We start from the raw sequence: 18,649 nt of genomic DNA on the forward strand, positions 1-18,649 counted from the left end.
GTGTGCCTTGCTCTGGGTGACATCCACAGCTGGAGCTGCACCCAAGTGAGGAAGGAGCAGCGTGTCCCTGCAGCTGCTGAGTGTCTGCAGTCCCCACCAGGGCCAGGCACTTGTTGGGTGAAAATGTCCTGGAGCAAATTGACCCATCAGCCCTGGACAAGTGGAGCAGGGGCTCCCTGACCTCGCTCTCACTGACTCCACCTGCCAGATCGGTGCCTGGACACGGAATTTTTTTTGCTGGGTCATGGTTTTCTTGACTGGAGGTTTTCCCCTTCTGCTGAATCCTAGAAAGCTTCAGAGCAAGGGGAAATCAAGGGATGCAGATTTTTATGCATGGTTAGCACACTTTCAGGTTTTTGAAGCAAATGGAAATAGGTTGTGCAGCAAAGCAAAAGGGCCCAGAGCAGCAGGGGTTCATCACAGGACTTGGCATCCACTTAGGGACATGAAATTTCTTAACCTTTTTGTCCTTATTCATGCTAATCAATATCTTCAATATAACATAACTTATGACCAGCTGCCCTCTGCCTATCCAGTGTCCAAGGTCATGTGGTCAGTACTGCCAAAGGACCCTCTTTCAAATTGACCAAAAAGAAATCCTAAGAACTTGTTGAAACATAACACACCTCTGTGACCACAGGCCAAATGGACAACAGGTATATGAAACTGAATTTTACATAAACAATATATGGTCACTACTAAAACTGTACAAATGGATCCATATCCCTCCACTCTAATTGTAGCAGTGATTTAAAAAGCACATCCACTGGTGTTGCGTGGGAAGAGGAGAGAATCCAGCATGGTCCCTGTGATTTATTGGCTGAATGGGTAATGAAACCCTTCCAAGTAACTCTTTCCTATGCATCAGCTGGCAGCTCCCCAGCATAAACCAATGCTCTGACAATATTCATCTCTGGGCAGCTTTAAAGGTAAGTATTGAGTGATGGAAGCACAGCAAGCAAAACTTTCACCCATCACAAAATAACTGAAAAACTTGGAATTTGACTTCAGCTCACTGTAAGCAACAGGAGGCGACAGGAAGGGAGAAATAAATGTTGGGAGAAGGAGCATGTGATAAAGTCAGGGAAATAAAGGAGGGCAGCCAGCTCTGAAGTGCTCAGGGATACTGTCAATGTTTTAACACTTGTCAGCAGTGACTGGCTGGTTTTAACTCCCAGTCAAAGACAGGGCTTGACTCTGCACTGGGAATTTATCATTCTGGGGTTTTTCCTCTGTGGAAAAATCTTTCTCTGCTGGGGAGAAAGTCCTTCTGGTGTGCTGCAGGTCATTATTTTAATTCAGAGAGGTGAAAACCAGCTTCAAATTCATTTTCTCCCTCAAGCTTGAAGGACCCTTGTTTTATCTGTTCAATCAGACACAGTCTGATGTTTCCACTGACTCCTGCAGGGACACTGTAGCATTTTTCCCCTCTATAAAACAGACCCCCACCCACCTTGGGAGCAGCCCTACAAACAGTGTTAGACAAATACCTTTCCTTCTCCCTTTTCTCTGTATTTACAGAGAAGGCATATCAGCTCATGAGATCCCTACTTTCCCACTGAAGACAGTTTTTCAGTTTTTCTCATCCATCAATACAGTTTTTGCTTCTTTTTCCTGACTTGTCCTCTTACAGCAGGTTTCCTTCACCTTCCCTGCATCCCACAGTACATCTCTGCTCTCCCACCCAGACTGGGACATTCTTTCTCCTCTTGTTTAGGAGGCTGGACATGAGGAGTGGTTTTGCTGATGTGAGTGAAGGGTGACCCTGAAAAGGGTGTGAGGAGAGACCCACGTGCACTCACATGGCAGCAGCACCAGGTCCCAGGGGCACGAAGCTGGGTGGTGCCTCTGATCCCACCCTGTGAAGGCACTGGCACTACTTAGGACATGGGGATACTGGTTTGGACTGGTCTGGATGGGGCACATTGCATCCCAGACAGGTCTCACTTAGCTGGGCAGATCCTGGGGTGAGCTAACAGAGCTGCTGCCAAAGGCAGACATGACCCTGCAGAGGCCAAAGAAGCTCCCTGCCCAGGGCAGTGAGGCTGACACCCATCTGACACCCATCTGACACCCATTAGTGCAGACACCCATCTGTCACCCAGCCTTGCCACTGACTCGCTCTTTGGTCTTGAGCAACTTGCAGAAACAGGGAGGTCCATTAGGGGAGATCCCAGCACTCAAGTGGATCCACCTATGGCTATAAGTAGACGCATTTTCTGATGCCTGCTGTTTTCCAGGCCTCAGGCTGGTTAATTTGCATTAACAAAGTGGTACCAGATGCCCAGATTAAAGCAAAATTCATTTTATTAAATATACGAGCTTGGCAAAGGGAGCTCTGGGGGTAAAGTCTGGTCTGGGACTGTGGCATTTCTTGGGAAAAGATGAATATGGGAAGGGGATTTGGTCCTGCTGGGACACGGAGAGCAAACCTACACTTCACCCCGTCCGCTGCCTTCCTGGAGCAGGTGTGGTCTGCCCGAGGTGGCCATGGATGGGAGCAGGGTGGGGATGAAGGTCTCAGGGGCGCTGCTGGCAGGGAGCTCAGCGCAGACCCCCTGACCATGTCCCACCACCCCACAGGCTCTGAGAATGAGGTGACACAGGTGAACCGGTGTCTGGACGCCGCCAAGGCCTGCAACGTGGACGAGATGTGCCAGCGGCTGCGCACCGAGTACGTCTCCTTCTGCATCCGGCGCCTGGCCCGGGCCGACACCTGCAACCGCTCCAAGTGCCACAAGGCCCTGCGCAAGTTCTTCGACCGCGTGCCCCCCGAGTACACCCACGAGCTGCTCTTCTGCCCCTGCGAGGACACGGCCTGCGCCGAGCGCCGCCGCCAGACCATCGTCCCGGCCTGCTCCTACGAGACCAAGGACAAGCCCAACTGCCTGGCGCCTCTGGATTCCTGCCGGGAAAACTACGTCTGCAGGTCAGGGTCACAGGCAGGGCTGGCCCACAGGGAGAGCCCTCCCTGGGACAGGGGCTGCTGACAGCCCTGTGGCTGGAGCTGTCACCTGCAGGGTGTTCCTGGGGCTCCATCCCACCACAGCCCACCGTGCCTCGCTGGCCCCTTCCCGGAGCCGTGTCCTGGTGTCCTACAGAACGTGTAACAGACAGAAGGAGGTGTGAGTGGATCATGCTGAGGTTTTTTAGACATTTTCTATGGATTTTTTGCTTTCATCCTAGAGAATTATCTGCTGTAGAAATAGTTCCAGGAAGGCGCAGGCTAAGCAGGAATATGGAGGAGAGTCCTTATAGCAACTTTCACCAATCCATCTCCCTCACTGTCCCTCTTCCTCAGCCCAGAGCATCCTCAAGGAGCACCCAAGGTATCCTGACAGCCACTTGTGAAGGCCTTAAAGCCATGTTTGTTTGCTTGTTTAATTAGAAAAACTAATTGACATATGCAAAAAATACATCCTTCTGCTGCAAGGCTGAGTGTTGGAGAGACCTTATAGCACCTTCCAATCCCTGAAAGGAACCCACAGGAGAGCAGGAGAGAGACTTTGGACCAGAGCAAGAAGTGGCAGAACAAGGGGGAATGGCTGGAAGCTGGAGGAGGGTAGATTTAGATGGGCTGTTGGGAAGGAATTCCTGGCTGTGAGGGTGCTGAGGCCCTGGCACAGGTGCCCAGAGCAGCTGGGGCTGCCCCTGGATCCCTGGCAGTGCCCAAGGCCAGGCTGGACAGGGCTTAGAGCACCCTGGGACGGTGGAAAGTGTCCCTGCCCGTGACAGGGGGTGGAATGAGATGATTTTTAGGTCTCTTCCAACCCAAAGCATTCTGTGATTCTGTGGTTCTATGTTTTGGTGATTGCAACAGGAGTCTCAGAGTCCTGGTGTCATTCCAGATCCACCACACAGTCTGTGGCCAGCCTGCTTTGCTCCTCTGTTTCCATGCAGCCCCAGGCACACACACACACACCTATCCCATGTGCACACTGACACCAGAACCCCTTCAGTGCTTTTCCTTCATCTGTACTATTTTCACCTCCCTGTTTCCCAAAAAGCCATTGATATTCCAAAAGGTTAATCCACATAGAGCTCTCGGGAGCGGAGCCCACCTGGCAGTGAGAGATGCAAGACAATAACAGCACCATGGGGACCCCCCATGCTCAAGGCTGGGCCATGAGCAGACACCTGGGGAAGAGCACAAGAACAAGTGTAGGACACACCTCCCTGTATTGTCTCAGTCTCCAGTTGCTGTGGGGTTTGGGACTCCCTGAGCTGAACTTCCAGCAGCCGTCCCCTACCAGCACATCATCTTTTAATTACAATACACACATTACATATTTTCACAAAGGAAGGCGAGAGCAGCAGCATCCTCTTGGAAAGAGGAAAGTGCAGATACCCTCAGCACTCTGCAGCCCAGAAACACGGAGAACACCTGAGCTGTGCAGAAGTAGACTCTGAAAGATGCAAAGCCCCTGGGCTGACCAGGCCCTGCTCAGATGTTGCCCCCTGGCTCCCCAGGGAAGCTGAAATGGGTGGGTACTGCCCTCTCCCTAGCATGGCAAGAAGGCCCAGTGTGGGGGGGGGAAGAAGAGGTTCAAAGGGGAGAGTGTTACTCCCCAGGAGACTGGAAACTATTTCCTGCAAGCAGCACAGCTGTTAATTATCTGGTCCCTTGGACTCTGAATATATAATATAAAATATCCTCTAGAGACACAGAGGGAGCAAGAGGTTGACGTGTGACCTGGTCAAAGCCAGCAGTGCAGAATCCACAAGGAGAGCCAGGAATAAATCATAAAGAAATGGAGTGAAACCCTCCAAGTCTCACCCTGTCTGCACTGCAGCTCCTGCACAGCTCTAGCCCTTTGAACTTCCCAGCTCAGAGCGGGGGGTTCTGCTAATATGGATGATATAAAATCCACAGTCACTATCTCCCTTCTCTAAATCTCTAAACAATGCAGCAAGTTTTGGGAAAGAAGATTTTGCCTGTCCATGTTACAGGAGAAAAGGGTTGATATGGGGCAAATATGGGAACAAAGATGAGAAAAAGAAGAAGGCTAGGGCATAGGGGTGAAGTGGGCTGGAAAGTGCAAACTGGGATGTGGACACTGACCAGGAGCAAGAGCAACATGTCTGGAAGAGAGAGGATGTCTGGGAGGAGCAACATGCTCAGTTTTTCTGAGATTGCCCAGGCAGGGTAAACATTTGAGGTTCTCAGTTCTCAGCTCAGACTGTGCAGGTTGTCACATAAAGAACCCTCCCTTCAAGTCTTGTCAGTGCTGGTGCTTGCTTGAGTTTCCAAAGCAGCTCAAGTGCCATGTGAAATCCCTTCCTGCCTGGCCACGGAGTGAATGTTGAGAGGGATCAGGATCTCCAGCTGCTGCCACGTCCTGCCTGGAAGCCCTGTGTTGATGCCTCAGATACCCTATGATCTCCAAACGGCACCAGATGCCAGGAGCTGGTCCATGCCTCAAGAGATAAGTGGTTGGCAGAATGATTTGCCGGCTCCACAGGCTCCAGAGAGTCCTTCTCCTGAGAATAGGCCTCTGCAACAGAGGATGGGGCAGCAGGCCTAGAGGTGGGTAGGACATTTCCCTTGGTCTGAGCTGACCTCAGCTATATTTAGAGCCTGTAGAGACAAAAACTGGACCAGAGCAATTCTCTGTTTCATCAGATCAGACTGAAAATGAAGGCTGGGGTCTTTAGGCAAAGTTATTACCCAAAAGATAGAAAATGGCAACACAGACTGATTTCATACCTGACAACAGCTCTTCTCTCAAAAACCAACCTCACACAACAGAAAACAAACATTTCTTCCAAGATTGGACTTTTCATGCAGTCTGTAGGAGGAAGTCTGTAAAACATTAACTGCAGAACCTGTTCGAAGTCTCCTCCTGGGTTTGTTGGGGTGGGCAGGAGACGTCTGTTCACACTGCTTGGATAACACCTACAGCAGCATTTTGCAAACACGTTCCCTCTGTAAACACCACGAGTGTGCTGTTGCACCCCTTTTGCCTCGGTCACCTGTGGTGAAATGTCCCATTTTGTGCTCTGGCTCCATCAGGTCGCGCTACGCAGAATTCCAGTTCAACTGCCAGCCATCGCCGCAGGCCGCCAGCGGCTGCCGCAGGGACAGCTACGCCGCCTGTCTGCTGGCCTACACCGGCATCATCGGTAAGAGACGCCTCCTTCCCGTGGAATCCTTCCCAGTTCGGGTGGGAAATGTTTCCTCTGGGTGGGAAATGTCTCCTCTTACTCTGGCTACGAGGACAGTAAGGTGGAGAGCTGAGCTCTCAGGGACATCACGGAGTGAGGGAATGGTTCAGGTTGGAAGGGACATGTAAAGCTCATCTCACTCCAACCCTCTGCCATGGGCAGGGACACCTTTCACCAGACCACGTTGCTCCAAGCCACATCCAGCCTGCTGCTGGTTTTTCTCCCTTCAGTGACATGACTGAGCCATGGGTATGGGGTAACTTCAGGATGGCTGCAGTGGAGGGAGAAAAACGATGGGCTACTGCAAGATTCGAGCTTTTCTCTCCAGTGGCAATATGTGGGCTGTCCCAGGGTGTCTGCTCTGCCAGGGATTCCCTGATGCCATCACCAGTGATCCCCCTGGAAGTCACCATGCACTGCCATTTTCCCAACTTCAGAGAGAGTCAGATTGGGGTTTCAGATGCTGCAGAGCCCAGCTGGCAGCAGTTGGCACAGACAAAAGTACAAAGAGAAGTGCTAGTGGCCTTTGGACCAGCTGTGTGCTGATGGATGAGACAGACTGACATTTTTGGGCCAACATTTCATTCCGTTTTAATCCTTCATTCTGGAGATTGAGATTGGCTTTTTCTATGGCAGCATGAAAATCTTCATTCACATTCAGGTTTTGAATGCTCAGCCTGGAGAACAAAAGGCTTCAAGAAGACCTTAGAGCCCCTTCCAGGGTCTAAAGTGAATCCAAGAGAGTTGGAGAGGGATTTTGGACAAGAGCTGGAGTCCCAGGACAAGGGGGGATGGTTTCCCACTGCCAGAGGGCAGGGTTTGATGGGATATTGGGAAGGAATTCCTGGCTGAGAGGGTGGGGTGGTCCTGGCACAGGCTGCCCAGAGAAGCTGTGGCTGCCCCAGAGGTGTCCAAGGCCAGGTTGGACGGGGCTTAGAGCAGCCTGGGACAGTGAAGGTGTCCCTGCCCATAGCAGGAGGTGGAACAAGATTATTTTTAGGTCCTTTCCAACCCAAACCATTCCATTATTCTCTGAATGTTATCAGGGAACCTGAATTCCCAGGAATTGCCCATTCCTTGGATTGACAGCACTTTTTAATTGACTGAAGGCTTTGGTGATGGTGGTGTGACCCAAAGGGTTGTGACTGCTCCTCTTCTCTTCCCCGGGAGCAAACCAGACCCATGACACCAGCACTTGAAGGGTTTTGCTGCTGTCATGGAGGGGCTTGGCTGAGGCAGAGTAACCCAGGAGAGCACGAAGGGATGTCACTGACCCTTCCTGAAGTAACACTTGTCCATCGGTCCCGGCAGGCAGCCCCATCACCCCCAACTACATCGACAACTCAACATCCAGCATCGCTCCCTGGTGCACCTGCAACGCCAGCGGGAACCGGCAGGAAGAGTGTGAGAGCTTCCTGCACCTCTTCACCAACAACATCTGTCTCCGTAAGTGGCACTGCTGCATGCTGCTGAGGCTTCTCGTGCATGGGGGCATGGAGATGCCACGGTCCTGCAGGGTCTGTAGGTGTCCAGCTCCTGTGCTACCAGCAAAGGAGCTCTGAAGAGCCTCAGGCGTCCATTTGGATGATGCAGAGAAAGAGGCTGGGAAAGGAATGCTTCCCCCTGCCCTGACAACCCTTTTCTCCATCTTTCCCACACAAAGAGAACGCCATTCAGGCGTTTGGCAACGGGACTCACCTGAACACAGCCGTGGCCCCGTCCATCCCTCCCACCACACAGATGTACAAGCAGGAGCGAAATGCCAACAGAGCTGTGGCGACCCTCAGAGAGAACAGCTTGGAGCACCTCCAGCCCACCAAGGTAGGAGAGGGCAGGCCTGGCCCAGAGAGATGATCGGACATGTCTGTGTCTCCTGCAGCCTCCTTACCTCAACTCCTTCTTCCACCTGTTGTCATTTCAGTCACATGCAGACATCCAACCCACCCTCCACCTCCTGGAGGCCTGATTCACCCTTCCCTTCCCTTCCCTTCCCTTCCCTTCCCTTCCCTTCCCTTCCCTTCCCTTCCCTTCCCTTCCCTTCCCTTCCCTTCCCTTCCCTTCCCTTCCCTTCCCTTCCCTTCCCTTCCCTTCCCTTCCCTTCCCTTCCCTTCCCTTCCCTTCCCTTCCCTTCCCTTCCCTTCCCTTCCCTTCCCTTCCCTTCCCTTCCCTTCCCTTCCCTTCCCTTCCCTTCCCTTCCCTTCCCTTCCCTTCCCTTCCCTTCCCTTCCCTTCCCTTCCCTTCCCTTCCCTTCCCTTCCCTTCCCTTCCCTTCCCTTCCCTTCCCTTCCCTTCCCTTCCCTTCCCTTCCCTTCCCTTCCCTTCCCTTCCCTTCCCTTCCCTTCCCTTCCCTTCCCTTCCCTTCCCTTCCCTTCCCTTCCCTTTCTCCATGGGTTTCTCAGCCAGGAGTTCTGCTGTGGCTCCTCACCACCCTTCAGAGCACCAGTTCAGCTGCAGACCAGCATTTCAGCTTCCCAGGACACAAGTTCCTCCCTTGCTAATTGAGGATTCTAGAGGTCAAAATGCAGGGGTTTAACTAAGGTTTGCTAAGCATCGGAAAACTTGAAAGGAAAGGTTCTGTTCATCAGCAAATTATTACTATCAAAATAATATTAAATTGAAGTTATTTTAAAACAAATAACATGCTCATTTACTGATGATGGCCATGACAGGCATTAAATATTTTATTTTTAAATAAAACAAAATGACCTTGATTTGCCACACCAGCGTAATTTTCAGATTCAATTATTTTACTATTGAATAATTAACAGTGACCCTGATTTGCTGAACGTTCAGGTTACAGAAGCTGTCAGTTTTAACTAGACTCCAAGGACTGAGCGTGGGCTTTGCACTGGGCTGACTGATACCTTCAGAAGCTTCCAAATGCAGGTTATTTTAAGGCTTATCACTGTTTCTTTTGCTGGGAAAACACCCGGTTCACCTCTCTCCACCCTATTTTCAGAGAGCAGGGGTTTGGGAGGTGGAGAAAAGTGGCCTCAGGTTCCCTCACTGCTCTCCAGGGCACTGGTGGCACTGCTGCAGAGCACAGGGATACCTTCTCCAGGCCACAAGCTTGGCACCCAACAGATCTGGAGGATTTCCCTCAAGCTGCTGCTCCCCAGACCTCAGAGAAATCCAAGTAGTGGCCTCAGGTCCAGATCTAGAGCTGAGAACTTCATGCTGTAAGTGATGGAGAAGCTGTGAACTGTCTGTGACTGGCACAGTGGGAAGCTGAAAAAGCAGCTGCAGTAAAGAATGGCCCTGCCACATCTCCAAGCTCCTCGTGGCAGCAGCACACCGCTCTGCTGAGGTGTGAGTGCTCTGGAGCGTGATCCCTGCTGGCACTGCGAGACAAAACAGAGATCTGGGTCTTGGCTTTGGACTCAGCTTCAAATCCAGATCCCATTCCATGTTTAATGAGGTTGGCACCTCTGGAGCTGAGGGTGAGAGCTAGTGAAATGTCTCCCAGCACCATGGAGTACATTCCACACCCACCTTTAGGGTCACCAGGTCAAGGCACTGGCCAGCAGCGGCTCTGTACGACACAGAGATCACCACTGAGCTGGGAGGGCATCCAGACACCTCCACTCACACAGACACCTCCAGCCAGGGTCCAAAGAAATGACTCTGCTGGGACACCACCTCCATCAACATCTCCTCAAGAGCTGTGCTGACCTCCAGGCCAGAGGCTGGGATCTGAAATCAGCCCTGGCCCCTCTGCTCCTGCACACACTGGGGGCTGCACAGCCCCAAGCCACAAACCCCCTGAGGTGCCAAGGAGGGACTCCAGTTTGGTTAGAGATGGAGCCCCTCTCAGTGAGGAAAAATAGAGAATTGGGATTGTTCAGCCTGGAGAAGAGAGGCTTCAGGGTGACCTAATTGTGCCTTCCAGTGCCTGAAGGGGCTCCAGGACAGCTGGAGAGGGACTTTGGAAGAGGGCCTGGAATGATAAGACAAAGGGAAAGGCTTCCCACTGCCAGAGGCAGTGTTAGATGGGATATTGGGAAGAAATTCTTGGCTGTGAGGGTAGGGAGGCCCTGGCACAGGGTGCCCAGGAAGCTGTGACTGCCCTGGGAAGCTGTTCCAGGCCAGGCTGGACAGGACTTGGGGCAACCTGGGATAGTGGGAAGTGTCCCTGCCCACAGCAGGCGGTTGGAATTGGATGGTCTTTATTTATGGTCTCTTCCAACCTAAACCATTCATGATTCCATGATCAGGCACACCTCTCACCCCACACTGTCTCCTTTCTCTTGCAGGTGGCTGGAGAGGAGAGGCTCCTGCATGGCTCCACTCGTTTGTCCTCAGGGACCTCCAGCCCAGCAGCCCCATCCTGCTGGGTGGCCCCTCTGCTGCAGATGTGGCTTCTCCTCGCTCCTGCTGTGCTGAGCCTCCCTGTGATGTGAGGCAGGGCTGGCACACACCAGGCACAGACTCGATTTGTGTTGGTTTCTTTACTCAACAACCAGACCAGTAACTTTTTCAGGAGAGCAGGGAGAAGGGAGGGGATGGGAAGGCAAGGTGAGTGTTTGGGCATCCCTTCCTCCTCCCCATCTGTCTGCCAGTTTATTTGATTTTATATGATCAGCATTGTTGACAACCAGCTCATTCTTGGTCCTGGCCACCTTTCCACACAGCCTGGTTGTTGTTTCTCCAGCTCTCTGTGGACAGGGCTGCAGCCATGGACAATTCCCTTGGAAAAGATGGAGAGAGTTGATCCAAGAAATGAGAGCTGCAAAGGAAATGCTTTTTCCTGCCCCAGCCAAGAGGGGAAAGACTTTTGATGGATGAATGAATGGATGACCTGTCAGGAGGTTTCCTGAAGCCCACCTTGAGGGGCTCTTGACAGGACATGTCAAGTGATGTGGAGTTCAGACTGTCTCCAGGGTTGCTCAGGACCTGAAGGACAGCACCCCTGGTTCCCTCAGACTGAAGAAAGCAGATGAGTGGTGAGAAGATGGCTGGTTTTGTTCACTGGAGAGGAATCTGAAGCACCTCTGTGGAGGACCAAGTAACCACACTCTGAACTGGCTGGCAGGGATTATCCATCCTCTCAAAACCATGGCCAAAGTGCAACCAGCATCCATGTCCCACCTGTCACCTGTCCCTCCTTTTTAGGGAAACCTGTGTCCTGTATTGATGGTATTCAGGAAGAAACTCGTGTGTTGCATTTTGTTTATGGCTGAATTTTTTGTGTCCCAACCCAAACATATCCATGCACTGGTCCTGTACAGTGTTTGGGACATTTTTGTCACATCCAGACAACCAGAGGCCGATGTTGCCCCACTCCAGGCTTTTCACCATCAGGGGCTGATGTGTGAGCCCATGGGCAGGATTTGATGGCAGCCCAACATATCCCACTCTCACATGCTCCCTGTTCATCCACAGCTCTCACAGGCACAGCTCTCCAGCCAGGGGATTTCATTGGGGAATTTTCCTGGGAAGAGATAGGATAGGAGAGGTTTGCTAGATACCACCCTCAAGACAGAAATACCCAGCCAAGAAAGGCCAGTTAATTACATCATGGGTAGGGACTGGACTGCTACAGTTTCCCCTCTTTGAAGAACAGGCAGAGGCCACCCCCTGTGTCCAGGTGAGCAGGGGAAGGGCTTTGCCTCTTGCCAGGTTTTGCTCTTTCATTGAAGGTGTCGTTTAAGCAAAGGCTGCTGAAGTGACGCTTTCTCCTGAGCTGCAAGCAGAGCCCAAGGGAGGAAGGGGAGGATGAGGGTCTCTCCAGTGTCTGGGGGCACAGGGAGGCAGCTGTGTGACCTCGGATTACCTGAGCATCCCAGGCTCTTTCCTCTAGGAGGTGAGCTGAGGAATCCCTTTTGGGGGCTGAACCCTCTGCTAGGTTAAGCCAGGAAAGATGGTAAGGAGATGTGAGTGTAAGATGTGATGGTAAGGAGGAGTGAGAAGGTTTCCAGGGTAAATGCTTACCCGGGTTCAGTGCCACGGGAGGAAGAGCAATAGCCCCAGAATCCCCTTGAGTGTGTTTAGGCCTGGCCTTTGCAGCAATCCATTTATTCCTTGGTTTCTGCTCCTCCAATAAATATCATGAATCCCTTGGCATTCGAATGCATGGAAAGGTGGAGGAAGCATCTGACACAGCAAAGTCCATTGCTTTTTATTCCCATTTCCTGCAAAACTTCTCCCATTGTTTATTGCTACAGATTTTCTGAGAAACTGCAGCAACTTCCTTGGCTTTTGTTCCAACAAGAAACCACTCTGGTTTTCAGCTGAACACCTGTGGATGTGCCTGACATGAACAGAAATCCTCCTGCTGCATCCTTGAGGTCCAAAGCATCCAAAGTGCTGCTCCTTGAGGTCCTCGGGGCTGTAGCACCCGCTTTTCCTACTCTGAGGTTGTGCAGAGGAACACACCGAGTTCCCAGGCTTGTGTGCAGGGTCACAAGTCACACCCTGAGCTGAAAGTTGTGAGAACTTCATGGCCAAGGGGCTCACTCTGGTCAGGAAAGCAGACAAGGAGGGAGAGCTACAGGCAGGAAAGTCCTTTCAAAATGACCCCATACGTGCACAGAGTTGCTGTGAACATCCCCCCTTTATCCTGGACATCAGTGTCTCCTGAGAGACCAAGTGACACAACTCCAACCTGCAACTCTGCAAAGCTTGTGTTCTCAGAGCTGCAGGTGGGAGAGGGATGAAACCCTGATTGCTGAGCCCTTCAAAGGCAAGGAACTACCTCAACACCACGAGGTCATGCTGGGAATGGCGTTCTTCTGCCCCTTTCCTTAGTCCTGTAGTCATTCTCTGCCTTTCCACACCTCTGGCCCCATCAAAGCAGTCTCCACCAGCTTTCAGCTGTGCACAGGCTGAGTGTCTGCAAAGGATGGGGATACAGGTGTCAGCACACGCTCCTGTGTCTCTCGTGTGTCAGTGTCAGTGATGTTGAAGTGCCACTTTGCCATTTCCTTCTCATTCAGCAGAGAAAGGGTTTTCCTGTGTGGTCAGGATGCCTGGTGGCCCCACCTCACCCCTCCCTTCAGACTGGTGTGCTGTAAAAAGAGGAGAATCCTGCTCAAGGACGGGATGGGATGGAGGAGACCTCCAGAGGTCACCTAGTGCCAGCACCATGTCCCCCATCGGTACCTACTTTAATTTCAGTGAGAAATTAAATTACTCTACAATTTCAGTGTGAGATTTATATCAGAGAATCGTGAAATGGGTCAGGTGGGACCTTAAAGCACAACTCGTTCCAGCCTCCCTGCCATGAGCAGGGACACCTTCCACAAGACCAGGTTTTCCCTAGCTCCATCCAGCCTGGCACTGGACACTGCCAAGGGTATCTGGCTGTAAAGGCTCTGCAGATGTTCGTTGTCTCTGTGCATCACAGCCCAACAAGATCCTCAGTTCCCATGTTCTGCCCTCCAAGCCCTGTCTCAGCCAGGTCCTGCCCTTCTGGGGGTTCCTCGGGGTTCACGGGTGCTGCAGAATGAAGTGAATGAGGCACAGAGCGAGGAGCCTCTCACCCAGCAGGAAAGAGTTGGGGGTGGGAATTAACAAAAAAAGTTATCCCTAAACTTTCATGGCTTTGTTCTGATTATTTCACTCTTTCCATCAATATTTAATGTTGATTCTCTCTCCAAGCCTGTTCATGAATCAAACTTTGCAAAAAAGGCTGACTTTTGGTCCTTTCTTTTGGAGGAAGCAAACATGATCACTCTCCTTCCACCCACCAGCATGTGCCCAGACCACTGCTTTTTCCTTGTGAAAAGTCACTAATTTTTTTGGATGAAATTCCATCTCTGCTGATTTCTGTTAAGTGAACCATGGATCTTCATTTTCAAGTCTCTTGATTAACCACAGAAGTCGTAGCAGCTGCTTGTAAAGGCAAAAGACTGAGCGAGCCAAGAGACAGAAAGGGAGACAATTTTTTTAGGAATTACTCCATTCCTGAGGACTTCCATAAGCACAAAGAAGAATCATAGGAAAAAGAAAGGAAAAGAAAAACGCAGTTAAAGAACCAGCCAGACTTTCTGTAGCCACTGATCTCCTTTTTTTTTTGGCTGCACAGCACCAGTCCCAGTGGCTGGCAGCCCTGAGAGCCTGTGAAATATTGTGTATGTACTTCTTCTTGTCATGTCATCATGTCCAGCATTGTCCAGGCTGGAGCAGGAGCTGGGAGGGAGACCCAGGGCTGGGAGATGGTGCTGGAGCAGGAACCTCATGAGTGCACCTGCGCCAGGGGAGGGTGGTGGGTGCCAGCCCAAACTGGGGTCAAACCTGTACTTACCTTTCCTGTACGTGTCAGTATTCAAACATATCCATGAATAAAGCACACACACATTTTCCTGACCCCCTCACTCCTGCCTGCCACGCCAGCTTGTCCCTGCCAGCACGTCCAGGATGCTGCTCAGCTCACTGCTCCCGTGCTCAAGGCAGCTGGAAGAAGCCAGGGCACGTTCTGTGAGGGTTGGAAGAGCGGTGGAGCTCAGATGAGCCGTGCTTGGCTGGAATCATAGAACCACAGAATATCCTGAGCTGGAAGGGACCCACAGGGATCATCAAATCCACCCCTTGTCCCTGCCCAGACCCCCCAACAATCCCCCCTGGGCATCCCTGGCAGCGCTGTCCAAACGCTCCTGGAGCTGCGGCAGCCTCAGGGCTGTGTCCATTCCCTGGGGAGCCTGGGCACTGCCAGCACCTCTGGGGAGAACCTTTCCCAAAATCCAACCTAATCCTGCCCTGCCAGCTCCAGCTGGAGCTCCTGGTCTGGTTCCAGAGAGCAGAGATCAGAGATCAGAGCTGGCCCTTGGGAGGAAGCTGCAGACACCTCTGGGGGCTCCTCTCAGCTCCAAACCCAGCTCCAGTCCGGTGTCTCCCAGCAAGGAGGGGTGACAGGTGACAAACAGCTCTTCTGAGATGGACAGGCATCAGTGTCATCTGGGAGGGAGACACAAGTCCCCACACAAGTCCTGGGGCTCTTTGTGTTGCCTGTGGGGGTGAAACGTGCAAAAGTTTGGGAGAAATTTGGGGCAGGTTTGGCTCAAAGCTGGTGCCAGCACAGGGAGAGGGAGGCACTGCAAGATGTAGCAGGGATGGGAATAATTGCACCTGCATTTAGGGGCCTGTGGAGCCACTGAAGCCAGGATGATCCACTGAGTGGAAAAACTGGGAAGGGCTGGTGCTGCACCCCTGTGCTGGGCACAAGAGGAAGGGAGATAGAGGAGAAGGGTGGGTGATGCCAAATGCCAGCCAGGAAGACTTCTGTTCGTGCCGTGAGCATCTGTGAGCTGTTTTTGGTGACTTAAAAAAGTAAAACAAATCACAGGAAAAAGTATTAGAGGCAAATGGAATGTTTTCTTACCAATTCTGGGTAAGGGAAAAAAAAACTAGAAAATAAATGTATATAAAATTTATATAAAAATAATGAGTGAAATTCAAGTCAGTTCTTAAAGTGAGTTCAAGGTTGAACACATAAATGTTACAATTTTTCCTCCCAGAAATCATCTTTGCCTCCATGTGTGCATGGGGCAGCTGAGGATGCAGAGGAGGAGCAGAACCTGGGAGTTTGGGATGGACTTGGACTCTCCTCAAAGCCTTTTCCCCCCAACAGTGCCCAGGCTGGGGTTTTGCTGACTCAAAGGACAATTCCTGTGACATTTCCAGCCAGCTGAAGCTGAAACATGCTCTGAAAGCCTTGCAGGTCTGAGGGATTTTCCCTGGCTCTTGGCAAGCAGCTGCTCGGCCAAGATCAGCACCCAGAAACTGGTGGGGCCAGTCCAGGGCCACGGAGTGACAGGGTCCCAGGAGCTGCTGGGGTCCCAGGAGCTGCTGGGGTCCCAGGAGCTGCTGGGCTCACAGGAGCTATTGGGGTCCCAGGAGCCCTCAGGACTCCCCAGTGGGACCCCCTGGGCTCTGCTCGTGGGGCTCAGCTCAGGGCAGAGCTGGCTGCAGCTGCCCTGCTCTGGGATGTAACCTCTGGCTCCAAGAAAGCCTGGACATCATCCTAAGTTTAAGGTGAGGAGATTCTGGAGCAGGAGAAGCACGAATAGCTGGAAGAAGCTTTGGCTGACCCTCACTTCTACCTCATCTCTGGGTCTGGGTACGGTTTTGGGGGTGCTGGCTGAGCCCACAGCTAAACTGAGCACCACTCCCTCCCACAGCCACAGCCACCAAACACTGAGGAACAAGCCCAGGAAGAGACATTTCCACATTCCCAGAGAAAAGCTCTTCCAACCTGAGTAGCCCCCAGGACAGCAGGGACAGGGCTTGGAGCAGGCTGGTGCAGTGGCAGGTGTCCCGTGGCTGGGGTTGGATGCTCTTTAAAGTCCCTTCCAGCCCAAACCATTCCCTGTTCCCGTGACAGGCCAGAGCCTGGGACAGCAGGGCAGGTGTGAGGGAGAGCCCTGCAGACAGGACCCACAGTCCCCAGCACGCTGTGACTGCAGACACAGCACAGGAAAATCCTGCAGCTGTGGCAAGGAGATGTTGAAATCAGAAACAACAATTTACCACACGTTATCTCCAAGCAAACAGTGCTAAAATGCTGATAGGGATGGAGACATCTTGCTTCAGTTATTAACACTGAATTTCTGCAGAAACAGTGGGTGTTTGCTAAAGGGAAAAGCCGCAGAATTAGCTCTGACACGAAAAATGTTCAGGTTACTTTGTGAGGTTTTTTCTTAAGGGGAAGTGGAAATGATTTCTGGCAGGGACACCTCCCACTGTCCCAGGTTGCTCCAAGCCTGGCCTTGGACACTTCCAGAGATCCAGGGAAAGCCACAGCTGCTCTGGCCACCTGTGCCAGGACCTTGCACCTTCACAGGGAAGAATTTCTTCCCAATATCCCATCCGTCCCTGCCCTCTGGTGGTGGGGAGCCATTCCCCCTTGTCCTAGCCCTACAAGTCAGTGAAAAACATCCAATTTAGGTGCACTTTGAGCCCTGAGGTCTTGCTCTTTTTTTGTGGGGAAGATTTCTCTCATCTGAGACATCTTAGTGCAGATCCCAAATCCAAGCTTGTCACTGAGTCTCTGGAGTCACCAAGAAGAAGAGGTGCCTGTAAGGCATCATCTGCCTCACCTCAGAGCTCTCGTAGGGTGCTGATGGTGTCCCAGAATCACATGGCCAAGGGAGCTGAGACTGTTCACAGCCATCCTGCAGTGGGGAACGCGAGGAGCTCAGCCCAGCTCCCGTCCTGCTGACACCTGGCTCCAGCAGCCTCATCACCAGGCACAAAACTCATCAGCTTTCATCAGTTTTGAGAAAACTCAGGCAGAAAATCACCTCACTGGAAAATCTCCCCCCACCTTACGCCTTTGGCAAGATCCCAGTGGTTCCACTCTGTCCCTGCAATCTCTGTTCTGCTGCTTGATTAGTTCAGAATCCAAAAACCCCGGGGAGAAACTCAAGAATCTGCTAATTCTTTTTTCCCAAATGACAATGCATTGGCTATTGAACTCTGGCTCTTCTGTGCACCTCTCTTCCTCTTCCCTTCCCATTAATGGGGAAAAAAGGAAATGTTGGTGCCTCTGCCGTGTTGTAGATGATTTACCACCAGCCAGGGATGTGGAACTACCCAAAGCTGCCCCAAACCCCAAACTTTTTTGCAGAGTGGAAGTAAAACCACCCATCCTCCAGTCCAAGATTTCTGGGGGAGTTAAATTGGTTTTTTTTAAGACTTAAAGTCCTTTCTTCCTGTAGATGATTAATATTTAAGGTTTGTGGAAAGAAAAGCTGGACCTCAAATTCCTCTCTGGCTCCTTGCCCAAAACCATTCATTAATGACAGCTGATGACAAAGATCATCATCCCAGATGCACACAAAGCCTTGAAAACCCTCCATGCTCTCTTCCCTTCTTTCTCTTCAAACCTCTTTTTTTTGCTACAACACAAGAAAAACAGAGCAGGGACGAAAAATGGCTCCATCTCTGTGAATTTTCCTGCTGTCCAAAAGAAAGTTAAAGCATTTTTAGAACCACTACCCCCTGCCCGTTTCATTTCAAGGCTGGACAGCGCACGCTGTGCTGTCAGCTCGGCAGCAATCGCTGGAACTGGGCTCCTGCATCCCGGTCTAACGCCACGGAATGGAGCAGCACAAGAGCCTGCAGAGGCCGTGCTGCCTGAAACCTTCATGGCTCATAAATGTCAGCTTCAACTCTGCTTCATCCCAGCAGTGCTTAATTTGAAAGTTGAAGAGTGACATAAAAATAAATGGAGAACAAGGGATTGTGTCCCGGCAGGACTGGAACTGTGGATGCCCGGGCGTTATGGATCAAGGGACAGATTTGGATAAGCCCTGCCTTAGGCTCCGATTCTTGGCAGCAGCTCTGCTTAGATGACCTGCACCTCAGCCTCTCTGGCTCACAAGTTCTTAAGGCTGTCTGATTAGGGCTATAAAATTATTAAAATTATTATAATTATTAAATTATCATAAAATGTGTTATTTATTGAACAGACAGGAGGTAATAGACAGAAGGCCTTGAACAGTTCCTACACAATATAAAACAAGACAAGTACTGGGAGATTACAT

At 51.5% G+C, this 18,649-nt stretch overlaps 1 protein-coding gene across 3 annotated transcripts in view; it reads left to right on the plus strand.

Annotated features, from left to right (window-relative positions):
- Positions 1–12,019, plus strand: part of LOC131579176 (GDNF family receptor alpha-4) — a 70,368-nt gene extending 58,349 nt beyond the window's left edge. The window contains exons 4-9 of one of the 3 annotated variants that reach the window (XR_009277658.1): positions 2,584–2,929; positions 6,014–6,123; positions 7,477–7,611; positions 7,829–7,986; positions 10,418–10,679; positions 10,796–12,019. Coding sequence is in view for 2 of the 3 variants with exons in the window: in XM_058838760.1 (XP_058694743.1) it covers positions 2,584–2,929; positions 6,014–6,123; positions 7,477–7,611; positions 7,829–7,986; positions 10,418–10,564 (896 nt within the window). In the remaining variant the exon portion in view is untranslated. Of the gene's footprint in view, positions 1–2,583; positions 2,930–6,013; positions 6,124–7,476; positions 7,612–7,828; positions 7,987–9,181; positions 9,344–10,417 lie in introns of all 3 variants that reach the window. The other 2 variants (XM_058838762.1, XM_058838760.1) reach the window with 2 other exon arrangements.
- The last annotated feature ends 6,630 nt before the right edge of the window (positions 12,020–18,649 follow it).

This window comes from Poecile atricapillus, chromosome 4 (genome assembly GCF_030490865.1).
Source record: "Poecile atricapillus isolate bPoeAtr1 chromosome 4, bPoeAtr1.hap1, whole genome shotgun sequence".
Classification (NCBI taxonomy): Eukaryota; Metazoa; Chordata; class Aves; order Passeriformes; family Paridae; genus Poecile; species Poecile atricapillus.